Source organism: Podarcis pityusensis (assembly GCF_964106645.2).
Source record: "Podarcis pityusensis genome assembly, chromosome: 4".
NCBI classification, from domain to species: Eukaryota; Metazoa; Chordata; class Lepidosauria; order Squamata; family Lacertidae; genus Podarcis; species Podarcis pityusensis.
In genome coordinates this window covers 46434146-46447110 of record NC_138027.1, presented here as the reverse complement: position 1 = coordinate 46447110, position 12965 = coordinate 46434146, and the positions used below count along the sequence as shown (strand labels likewise).

The following is a 12965-nucleotide window of genomic DNA, read 5'->3' as shown; positions in this document are numbered from 1 at the left end:
TTAAGTGTGTTTCTTACAAGATGATCTGCCCTTTCACAGTTCTTACTTCTGAGTATTTAAAAGGGTTACATCTTGGTTTACAGATGCATGTCCTTCAGATTTGATGAGAGGCATGTGCTTTGTACCTCTGTATGAAAATATAACTTGAGGACCCGTCCTGGAAGCCAATAAAATCTGGTGGCACATTGTTGAATCAACATTCAAAAATCTGTCTACTGCCAGACCTCATTGGTCACACCCAGGCAACATGGGTTCAACTCCCTTATCAGCTACAGACTCAGTGGATAACCTTAAGAAAGTTACTTGAAAACCACAATCTTATTGGTCGTTGTGTGAAGATAAGTAAGATAAGACTTACAAAGCATTTTATGCTTTCATCCAATTCCAAATATCCTCCCATGGTAGTAAATTTGACTGCCACAGTCAGAATGAGTAACTTCCAAATAAAACTTTATGAAGATTTGGCTACCCTGGTGCTATACACAAACATTTCTCAGTTAAGTTGCACATTGCCTTTTAAACTGAATAGATATCCTGCATGTCCATCTTGCCTAGAAGCTTCACTGGGTTTACTAGCTAATACATAACACTGAGCTACCTCCTATACAAACACGCACCCGGTTTCATACACCCCTTCTCCTTTTACACTTTCTTTACAGCTGTGGGCAACTGAGACTCACAAAATTTGAGGACTCATAATCTCACTACTCCATAACTGACAATCTTTGATTATCCTAGACTGTTTTTTTAAAAAAGAAAAGCCAAATAGCTTAAACATACACATATAACAGGCTAGTCTCTCATGGATCTGCCTGTCTGCCAAATATAAAAAAATATTACTATAGAAAATAAATTGTGTATCCTGCATGAAGAATAAACGTTTTGTTCAAATCATGGTACACAGTATTTCTCCCTTCACTTGTTTTTAGTATCACAGTTTTTAAAAGATAAATCATAAAGTCATATAAAAAATTTAGGCAGAAAACCGAATTACAGTGGCAGTGAAAAATTGTATGGCCAACACATCGATTCTAATTTGAAAGCATTTCTGGAGACAATGCAAAATGTAATTCTATTGCTGAAGTGAGACAAGGCCATTCTCAGACAAAACTAATACAGAAGTCCTACAAATAATATTGTTAATAATCCACTGATATGTATAACTGATGACAATAGTGTTGACAGCATTATATTGGAAAAAAGAACCATAGCTTGATGGGAGCATTCAGTCCACTAGTAGAGGCAGAGCAGCAGCTCTAATGCTGTTAGAACTGCAACTGCATTGTAGGAAAAATTCATATGAACTGACATCTTCATAAATCAGGGACTTCATTGGAAGAGCACTTGGGCAATAAACTAAGGAATTAAGGAATTACCACTAAGGAATCTTAAAATGAAGTGAACAAATATATGGCTGCATAAATATAGCTATGAAAGCAACAGTGACATACAGGTGGTTAATTGTTTTACATGGGAAGAACTATGCATAACAGAACTTACGTATCTTTTCACAAAACCTAATCCAGTATTTCTGTCTACATTTGACTTTGCTTACCACTGAATTGCAGCTTAGCAACCATAAAGCTCACTGGGGTGGGCTTGGGCCAATCACAGCCTCTCCATATATCCTACCTCACAGTTGATAATAACACAGGAAGTAAAACCTGAGTTCCTTAGAGGAAAGGTGAGTTACAGATGTAATAAGTAAATGGGAATCTCTTTTCATAGCAGCACTTAGCTCTTGAGACATGTGAACTAAAAATGATAGGAAATGTCTCTGAACATGTGCATCACTCACAATATATCTTATTTCTCTATATCTGCAGTTGGGGCAAGAGCATTTAGGGTAGTGTGTCATATCCAGGAAGTCTCACTGCTTTCAATGATTCATAATTTTAAGTACGTCCAAATGAAATCAGTGTGATTACAGGACTATTTTCAAGAAATGGTTAAGAAACTATGCCTTTTGATTCCATTCTGCAAACTTCTTGTACAAATGCTAGGGTTGCCATATTTCAAAAAGTAAAAACCAGGACATCCCTAACATGTGCTGCTGAGGTGTTCATAGGTGTTCATGCTTGTAATGGGTTCTCTGTTTAGTCTATATCAGTTTACACTGATGTGCAAATTGTACCACTATGTTGAATTGCGATGTCTGTGCAACACAACATTGATGTGCATATCATAGCTTTTGTGTTCTTCAAAGTAGAAGCTATACTAAGGATTGTTTTGAATTACGTTTTACTAAAAAAGGCCCATTGGAATTAATGACCTAAGCTAGCCATATCTATTAATTTCAATCAGTTTATTCTAAGAAAGACATACAATGAATACATTCCTAAGTACTATTAACATATTTGAAAAGTTCAAAGGTGCTATTTCATTATATAACCATTTTATAAAATGCACATTAATAAACAAGCAGTAATTGTCATATATACTGAATCCTTGAAATGACTACTATCCAAGAGAAATATTGCTTAATATTTCACATTCTGTTATGCATATGCCAGAATTGCTAATTCGTAAGAACATGAACAAAGAGGGCTATTTTGATCACCTCACCCTCATTATCTTTAATTATAACCTCCTATATGAAAAAGTCTGTTACATGTATTAGAAATATATTTATCTGTGGGGCATATTTTGAAAAGAGAATAATATTGTTTCCTGTTTTACATAAAACAGGCTTGGAGCTGTTGTACAGCTATACAAACATTGACTAACTTGTATAGAGAAGGCAAATGGAAAGAATTATATTGTAAATATATCTACAATATCACTTTCTATAGCTGTTGTATAGTTATTACTGTAAATCTAGGTTGCGTTTTGTCTAAATCTTTCATTAACAGACCTAGTGTAAAGAACAAATAATATTAAATATATTTAACCTGAAAATAATATTTTTTTTGGGGGGGGGACAACATTTCTGGATATTGCTTATTTCAGTTTGCTGATTATCTATACTTAGTTCCCATATCGATGCTAATCATACTCATATTATTTTAAAATGTTATACTTAGGTAATTTGTATAAAATACACAAAGTGCAGTATATTGTGTATGATTTCAATACACTGGCAAGTATTTTTTTTTAAAAATAGAAACCCTTCTCTCAAAGGCACTATACATAGAACAACACAAACAACCTGCTATGAAAATCAGAAACCAAAAAACAAAACAAAAACCTGAGCCACAATTTTTATTCAACAATTTTAAAAGCCTAGATTTGCTACAAGTAAATTTACTGGGAGCAAATTCCATTTACCTCAGTTCTAAGAAACACACTGCAATGGGCTGCAAAACAATGTTAAATAATTCTGAGCGATCAATAAGAATAATGAGCAAAATGCACATGTTTCAACTTCAAGCAGTGTTTGAGAAATAGGTTGAAAGTTAAAACAAGTGGTCTTAACAAAACACAAAAGATTAGCTATATAACAAACCAAGAACAGCTGTTTCCTGTTATATTCCAGTAGGGGGAACTAAAGATTCACCATCTAACATTGCTTTTGGCTTACAGACCTGTGTCTATTCCTCTAACCCCCTGTCTAATCATCAGTGCTAACATCAAATAGCTACTCTTGTGATCACTCACGGCCTCAGCTGCACTTTATACACTAAAGATATTGCAAGTATTCAGACATACACCTTTGATACAGCTATTCCTTTACTTGATCATCCTCTTTATGCTTATTCTTCAGTTTGTGCAGTCTCATTTGTCTTCCCTTGTTATGCTTTTCCCCCCAACACCCCTACACACAGAATATATATATATTTCTCCTCCTAGCCAAACTGAAAAGGGAAAACTCTCTCTCCACACCCCTTGCTAGACATGCTTTTACCTCATGAGAGACCCCATATACTCTATCTTTTTCCTGGATTGCATACATTGTAAGGGCTTCAACAGTTTAGAAAGAAGGTGGTAAAGGTGTTCTTTTTAAGACCTTAAGGAATTAGGTAGGTTGAAATGAAGAGCACGGGGTTGTTTATAAAATATTGATGTGATATTCTGTGTTGTGTTCTGTGTTTTGTTTTAGTCAAAACACGAAAAATGAAAGGTCAGGGAAACAGAGAGCAAACAAAACAAACGCATATGGTTGACCCCAATTTACTACAGCTAATTTATGCACAATGCAAAACACAGAAGAAGGGCTCCTCATGTTCAGGTTAGCTTACCATTCCATAAACATGAAGAAAGGGTTGCAACCACAGTTACTGTGTGTAAGAGAGTTGCTTGAAGAGCTTGTGAATGGCTTCTATGTCAGTTCCATGCATGTACTCTTCTGAATGTGCAGAGTTGATCACATCATTGCTTTCACAGATGCAGAAACTAGAATTCTGCTCAATTTGCATTCTTGGTAGAATGCACATTTCAAACTAGTTTGGGAATATGATGTTTTGTTTGTACAAGACCTCACCATAAGTTCTGTCAGGTAGCAAGGTGGGATAGGGTGGTCATCCTGGAACAGAAATTACATGGGGGGGGGGGCTTCCCCCCTTACCACAGTGGTATCCTACAAAATCCCAGTGTTGATAAGTACATACATATAACCTGTGTATATGTATACATAAATAAGTCAACCCAATTTTGAAAGCCACAATGCACAAGGGCAGTGCAAATAAGAACTGAGCTGATAGCTCAGTCCTACTCATGCTTACTCTGAAGTCTCACTGTGTTCAGTGAGCCTTATTCCCCATAAAAAGATGCATAGAATTGTGGCCTTAATCTTGCATATGATCTGTGCACATATATGGTACAGGGCATCTGCATGTATAAACATGTTCCAGGCAGCCACAATGTGGCATGTTTACACTGGAAGGAGGGTTGCATAAATTGGTTGTACACCCATCATATAATATACAGAGCCCAGCTTGCGGCAGGATTCTGGAATCTAACTGCAACCTTGTATTAGAGTAGGTCTGACTATATACACTGGAACTTGTGTGAGTAAATAAGTATACAGCGGTACCTCGGGTTAAGTACTTAATTCGTTCCGGAGGTCCATTCTTAACCTGAAACTGTTCTTAACTAGAGGCGTGCTTTCGCTAATGGGGCCTCTTGCTGCCGCTGCGCTGCTGGCACATGATTTCCGTTCTCATCCTGGGGCAAAGTTCTCAACTCGAGGTAACTCTTCTAGGTTAGTGGAGTTTGTAACCTGAAGCGTTTGTAACCTGAGGCGTTTGTAACTGGAGGTGCCACTGTAACTTGTATTTGCATAAGGCAATGCTGACTTGCCTGCATTTTACTTTTAAAGGGCGTTGGTACCTTTTTTTTTTTGTTAGCCATCTGTGGTCCTCCTGAGTGGCTGGGCGGGCTTTAAGCAACTACAAATATTACGCCGTAATCCGGGAGAAGGGGTCTTTGAACATGTGCAGAATGTCATAGTTCTCTCCCTACTAAGCAGCAGCTGCATATCACTACACACCTGGAATTAGGCAACATGATCGCCTTCCTGCACCTCCCTTTTTTAGAAAGTACCAGCACATGAAAGCTAAGTGAGAAGAAGAGGTTGAAATTGCCGTCTTCTTTCAAAGGCCTCCCTGTGACAGAGAGAGAGAGAAGAGGCGAGGAAGACTGAATAATTAGGGAAGAGACTTCCATGAAATCGCTCGTCGAGAAAATTACCTGCCCATTAAATGAGAAGCAGTGAGAAGCAATCATGTTAATGTTACCTATAGCCAACAGTAAAGAGGGAAAAGGGGGCTTGGGAGAGAAATGGGATGGGCGGGGGGGGGCAGAGAAGCAGCGCTGCTCTGTGTGCCCCCCCCCCGTCTTCTCTTCAATCCTTCAGCTGCCTCACGTTGTGTGTGTCTGTCTCTCTTTCGTCCCCCCTCCCTCCCACCGCGATCCCTGAGGGGAACATGAGAGTGGGTGTGGTGTTTTACAGTGCTTTAATCCACACCCCAGCTCTTCCAATTCCGGCCCTCCCTTCCCCCCCACCTCCGTGTTTGCTCTACGAAGAGCAGCAACAGCGGCAGCAGAACGAGCCCAGGCTGTGGGGAGGCCGCCCGGGCGAGCTCCAGCAGGAGGGTGCTGCGCTCCTTCCCCTCCTCTCCCTCGCGCGCACACCCCGCCGCGCCTGCCGCTTCCCGCCTCGCTCGACTCCTTCCATAGTGGGAGCGACACCTCCCCCCCCGCCCTCGCTCACCGCCGCGCGCGTTTACACGGCAGCGGCGGCCGCCTCAGCCAGCAGCAACAACCGTGCCCACCGCCACTCGCTCTTTCCTCCAGCCCCAGCGGCACGTTGGGAGTTTATTCTCCTCAAGCAGTTTCTTCCCGCGCTGAGGGTAGGGGTGGCTGGGTTGCCTTTTTTATTTTTTGAGGTGGTGCTGTGGAGAGGGAAGGAGGGAGCTCGCGCGCCAAGATGTTGCTCAGGCGTCCCTCTTACGGAAGTTAAGGGAAGCAACTCCGCAGCTTGAAGTGATTTTGAGGAGGTGGTGGTGGGGGGTTGGAAGAGGAAGAAAATGAGAAGCAGGAGAGTTAAGCCAAGCCCATGATTTCGCTCCCTCCTTCCCCGCCTTTTCCTCAGAGCGCCGAGAACTTTGAGCGAGGTGGTGGCGGCGGGAGGGGACGCACTTTCTAGGAAACGTATCTGCTTTCAAAGTCTCTCTCGTCTGCCGAAGAAATCCCCGCGCTCTGGATTGCAATGGAGAGTCTTAGCCACACTTGAACAATTCCTCTGCCTCCGCTGGATTGGTGGGAATTTCGGAAGCGGAGCCAGCGCGCCGAGCCGGGAGCGGTGCCCCCTCATCCTCCCTCGCTCTCCCCCTCGCGCTGCTAATCTGCATGGAGCTCAAAGTGTCCCATTCAAGCCTCTTTCTCGCCGCTGCTCTCCGGGCTCCTTCCACGTATCCTTAGGTTGTAGGAGAATCTCAACTTTTGGTTTACCCCCCCCTTTTTTTTCTCTCTCTCCCTGGAATTGGATTGCCTTTGAATATGTTAAAATGGGGCTGCTGACGCCACTCCTGCTGCTTGGATTTGTCTCTTTTCAAGTTGATGGTAAGTTAAAGTGTTGTGTTTTACTGTCATTTCTTTGGAGCAGAGCACGCTTGGATTTTGGGGCTCGAAATCCTGTATAATGTGCATGGGCTATGGAACGATGGAAGGAAGGGATGGATATGAACATGCTATTAATAAAGCAAATCTTCTTTGCTAACTTAGTAGGAAAATAGTTAACATAAGCTGTAAAGTGTGTGTTTGTGAGGGGGGGGAGAGAGAGGGAGATTGAAATCAGCTGCACTGGTAAATCTCGACGCACCAACAGATTTCTGTTGCTCTGTTTTTACCCCATGCTGAACTTTTTAGGTGGAAAATCGACTGATTAAATGGGGTAATTGTGCTTCTGATTCAAGAGAGGTGAATGGGAAATTTACTACCGTGAGGTTCTCGCTGCTCCATTTGTAAGCAATGCACGCAGAAAAATGCAGTAATGTGTGGAATGCGCTAAAAGGTGTGAAATAACTATGCCTGTGAGATGTGTCAGGTGGAAAGTATACAAAGTAGGGAGTGTGAAAGAGGGTCGTGTCTGTGGAAGCCTCCCAGTACAGCAGAATCTCACAGCCAGCTTCTGCCACAGGGAGAAGCTAGGCTTCCACTGTTTAAAGACAATGGGGAATTTGAACAGGTGCTGTAGGTGTCTCCCCTTCTGTAAAGGCAGTCTCCCTTGTATAGGGGTTTGTCTTTTGTTCAGCTTGCTTAGCCCTCCCTAAAGTAAAACCAAGACCTCGTCGTTTAACCTAGAAGCACGTTGCAGGGAATTTCATGTTGATATTTAAGAGCTAAGAACACATTGTTGATTTCAGTGTTTGAAATGAAGGAAATTGAGAAAAATCAAAGGAACGATGTTTGTACTGTCTATGGTTAGAAGGTATAATTTTAACAGAGTAGGGACACCATTGGCTATGAATACATATATACTGTATGTGTTTTACCTCAAATGTGCAACATGCATCATAGTATTTTGTGCGCACAAACTGTTTACATGGACAATCATGCTGAGTCTTTATGTGAGCACTGGTGGTGGGGAGGCTTGATATGGTACCAGATCTCTTTGGCTATTGTCTTAATTTGGAGGTTTGGCATTATATTTTTACAGAGGTGTCTTTGGGGGGCGGGGTTTGGACTCTAGCTTAATTTACTGGTTGATGCTGGATATGGGCAGGATCTGGGACTAAACTTAGTTCCAGCAGGAAGCTGGTGCTAAAAGCCTGGTATCCATATCAACGAGAGGCCACTCTTGTAAACAGAGAGTGATATTGTATTACCTACAATTATTGCATGCAGTTGTGTGCTACCCATCCCTCCCTCTCTCCCTCCCACCACACCCTTAGCAACACAGGAGGCAACAGAGAACCTTGCTAAAAGCTGGGAATTGAGAATATGTAAGTATTGGTTCACAAGTTGTATAATGAGTGCATCACGTAATGTGCCCTGCAGTTTCATTTTTTTTTTTTTTTACAAAGCATTGTGGTTCACATAAGTCATGTTGGAAATGTACATAAAACCTGAAAGCATCAGGCTGCAGAAATGTAGTTATTAGCCAGTGTTTAAAATTGTAGGTAGCTAGAAGGAATACAATTAAAGTGCTCAGTGGAAGTGACAGAGTGAATCACAGGAGCCTGGTGTTACAGAATGTAATTAATGTACCAGGCTGTTTGGAGATATAGGAAACAAATGCAATTAACCAGCTTGCTAGAAGGACAGGAGCAAGGCATAATTTATTCAAGTTTTCTTCCATGGAGAACATAACTTGAACCTTAAAAAAAAAACCATTCTTTTACAAGGTAGGTCTATGAGCAAACTTATTGGTCCATCTTTGACAAATATGGACTTACTCAAAATCTGTGAAAAGCACTTTATGGGAAGGTTTTGACTAGACTATGATAATCTCAGTAGATACAATCCTGTACATAGAATTGCAATCAATAGTTGTTGCTGTTCTTCTGAAACATATTCATATCTACATTGTTCTGAAACATAAAATGTAGATCTGTATCTTGGAAGCCTATTGTATTTTACATTAGCTTACTGATGTCCCTATCTTCCCAGAAACACAGAAATGAAATTTGCCACATAACACGAACAGGATGCCATTAAAGGCAGCTTCACATGTTATCCTTTTCTTAAAATATTAGAAAATGCTAATATCACATATTTGCAGGCATGTATAATACATATGAGGGAGGCTGCCAAAGGTACACTCAGTAGCAAACCTGAGTCCATCATGGTTTGCCCACCATACATACTAAGCTATCTTTCCCACTGAGTATAATATGTGAAATGATCCTAAACTGCTTTAACATATGTTTTATTTTTTCTGTATTATGAATAAAACAGTAAGCATGAAGAAAGCATAACTGAGGAAGAAAGACCCTTTGTTGAAACTCAAACCAGCTGTTTCCCCCCCCCTCCTTAAAAATAGGTCATCCCTCACTCACAAGCTAAGGCTTTGAGCTTCCGAGAGCTCTCCCTTTATATCATTATGATTTTTGTATCTTTTGGGTATGAATGCAGTCAGAGAAAAGCAAACCATGTGTGTTTGAGACATAATGTCAGGAAGATATACTCCATGCCTATCTCTGAGTACCCAGAGAAACATGAGTGGCCTACAGGTGATATTACATGGTGGTATGATGCAGATTCAGATGGTGAATTGTCTTAGTTCTTGTGCCTTCTTAGTACAGTGGTACCTCAGGTTACATACACTTCAGGTTACATACACTTCAGGTTACAGACTCCGCTAATCCAGAAATAGTACCTCGGGTTAAGAACTTTGCTTCAGGATAAGAACAGAAATCGTGCTCCAGCGGTGCGGTGGCAGCAGGAGGCCCCATTAGCTAAAGTGGTGCTTCAGGTTAAGAACAGTTTCAGGTTAAGAACGGACCTCTGGAACAAATTAAGTACTTAACCCAAGGTACCACTCTATCTTGAAATTTTAGACTTCGATGAAAATGGGACAAAATGTGCCATTTGTGTTGTGAATGTGGATTTATGGCAGTTCAGATCACATCCTTTGCCATCTATTTAGGGATAACTGTAATTCCAATCTTCCCAGCATTCTACCTTGATACCAGTCTTTTTACCATTTCTGAAAGTTAAAAAGGGCTCTTGTCATATCGCACACCCAGCTGAAGTAATGGTTGAAAAAGTAATTTTTGTTCATTAATTTCTTTCTTTGACTATTTTGTAGGAAGGGTGGGCCTCTGGATCAGACATAATGCCCATTTAGTCCAGCAGCCTGTTTCTCACAGTGTCCAACCAGAAAGGTGAGGTCATTAGCCCTTTCCCACTGTTCCTTAGTATTCAGAGGCATCGGGACTGGTAGCTATTTGTGGACCTGTTCTTCAAGAATTTGTCTAATCCACCTTTAAAGCTATCCAGATTGGTGGGAATCACCACATCCTGTGGTAGGAAGCACTTATTTAGGAGGTGTTTAGTCATGTCAGACTCTTCATGATGCCGTGGACCAGAGCATGCCAGACACTTCTGTCTTCCACTGCCTCCCGCAGTTTGGTCAAACTCATGTTAGTAGCTTTGAGAACGCTGTCCAACCATCTCTTCCTCTGTTGTCCCATTCTCCTTGTGCCCTCAATCTTTCCCAACATCAAGGTCTTTTCCAAGGAGTCTTCTCTTCCCATGTAGTGGCCAAAGTATTGGAGCCTCATCTTTAGAATGTGATCTTCCAGTGAGCACTCAGGGCTGATTTCCTTAAGAATGGATAGGATTGATCATCTTGCAGTCTATGGGACTCTCAAGAGTCTCCTCCAGCACCATAATTCAAAAGCATCAATTCTTCGGCAATCAACCTTCTTTATGGTCCAGCTCTCACTTCCATACATCACTACTGGGAAAACCATAGCTTTAACCAAATGGACCTTGGTCAGCAAGGTGATGTCTCTGCTTTTTAAGATGCTGTCTAGGTTTGTCATTGCTTTTCTCCCAAGAAGCAGGCGTCTTTTAATTTCATGACTGCTGTCACCATCTGCAGTGATCATGGAGCCCAAGAAAGTAAAATCTCTCACTGCCTCCATTTCTTCCCCTTCTATTTGTCAGGAGGTGATGGGACCAGTGGACTTATTTAGGTAGGAAGTATTTATTTTTGTCTATCTCTCCTGCTGTGATTGGATGACCCCACATTCTAGTATTATGAGAGAGGAAAAACAAGTTTCTCTATCCAGTTTATTTACATCGTGCATAATATTATGAACCTCTGTCACATTCCTCCCTTGTCAACTTTTTTCAACACTAAAATCCCCATATGTTGTAACCCTGTCTATCCACCTGATCATTTTGGCTGATTTTTCCCCCTGGACCTTTCACAGATCTACAACATACTTTTTGAGATATGACAACCAGAACTCTACACAGTATTCTAACTGTGGCCACACTATTTGTTGTAAAGGCGTTATACTCTCAGCTTTATTTTCAGTACCTTTCCTAACAATCCCTAACATGGAATTTACCTTTTTCACAGCAACCACACACTGATCAATTGTGCTAAAAGAACATTAAGTTTGATATAATGTTTTCTAGTTGTTGTCAAACCTCTTGCCTTTAGTGGAAGATAAATCACAGACAATCACAGATACAACTGTGGAATAGTCCTGTAAACAATCCAAAATGCACTTGTTTCAGCAAATCTCCTTTGAGTATAATAGACTTTCTCTGGTTCAGGTTTGTGTTTATCATAGACAAATATCAGCCAAACTTATAACATGCTGGCACAATAAAACAGTGGATTCTAAACTTTGTTCTGTCTAGTATAAATGCGTTTTGCACAATAAAATATAAATATTAGGATAATACAGCACATTGAAAACTCACTATGGACAACTCTGCATCTTTATTTCTTAACACCCAAAGGTTACTGGAGGATAACATACATTACAAAAAACTACAGAAGTCATTACTCAGTAGAGTAATCAAAGAAAGATGAAGGGCAGTTGAAGAAGAAGAAGAAGAAGAAGAAGAAGAAGAAGAAGAAGAAGAGGTGTTTGGATTTGATATCCCGCCTTTCACTCCCTTTAAGGAGTCTCAAAGCGGCTAACATTCTCCTTTCCCTTCCTCCCCCACAACAGACACTCTGTGAGGTTAGTGGTGCTGAGAGACTTCAGAGAAGTGTGACTAGCCCAAGGTCACCCAGCAGCTGCATGTGGAGGAGCGGAGATGCGAACCCGGTTCCCCTGATTACGAGCTACCGCTCTTAACTACTACACCACACTGGCTCTCTTGAAAAAGTTCCACAGCCCATTGTGTGTCCGCGTTAGCAAGATGTTGTACTGCACACCTTGAGAAACAATACTAGGACATACATAGATAATGTAATTTCACAACTGAAATTTCTCGTGTCTTCACATCTTATTCAATTCAGGGTGTTAGGACACTATTTCATAAATAAGTGTTGGCACAATTCATAGTTTCAAATAACTCCTCAAAGTTTTTCTCAGTGGGAGTTACTATCTAGCAAGTGTAGTCTTTGAAATGTTGCGAAAACATGCATCAAGGATCAAAGTACAGTGATGCTAAATTGTATGTCGTTTTAACATGTTGATCAATGTTGATCATAATTATAATTTGTATTACTTGTTGCAGCATTTACTTGAGCGCAGGTTTTTCCTGCAACTGAGTTGACTAGCTTAAATAACAAAAACAAACATCCAAACACAAGCTCGATTCATTTTATTTCTTACATTCCACATTGCTATACAGTGGTACCTCGGATTAAGTACTTAATTCGTTCTGGAGGTCCATTTTTAACCTGAAACTATTCTTAAACTGAAGCACCACCTTAGCTAATGGGGCCTCCTGCTGCTGCCGTGCCGCAGGAGCACGATTTCTGTTCTTATCCTGAAGCAAAGTTCTTAACCCGAGGTACTATTTCTGGGTTAGCGGAGTCTGTAACCTGAAGCATATGTAACCTGAAGTGTATGTAACCCGAGGTACCACTGTACAAATATTAATTA

The 12965-nt window shown here is 40.8% G+C and overlaps 1 protein-coding gene and 1 long non-coding RNA gene across 22 annotated transcripts in view; both read left to right on the top strand.

Moving 5' to 3' along the window:
• Window positions 1–12965, top strand: part of ROBO2 (roundabout guidance receptor 2) — an 835262-nt gene that overhangs the window by 388423 nt on the left and 433874 nt on the right. For 2 of the 21 annotated variants that reach the window (XM_081003980.1, XM_081003979.1), the window contains exon 1: window positions 6000–7002. The exons of 17 other annotated variants lie outside the window; for them this stretch is intronic. In XM_081003980.1, the coding sequence (XP_080860106.1) occupies window positions 6948–7002 (55 nt within the window). In that variant the 5' untranslated portion in view covers window positions 6000–6947. Of the gene's footprint in view, window positions 1–5999; window positions 7003–12965 lie in introns of those variants that run through there. 2 more of the 21 variants (XM_081003967.1, XM_081003971.1) reach the window with 2 other exon arrangements.
• LOC308476431 lies at window positions 1647–5656 on the top strand. The gene is made up of 2 exons (XR_013985894.1): window positions 1647–1684; window positions 5475–5656. It is a non-coding gene; the product is annotated as an uncharacterized lncRNA (long non-coding RNA).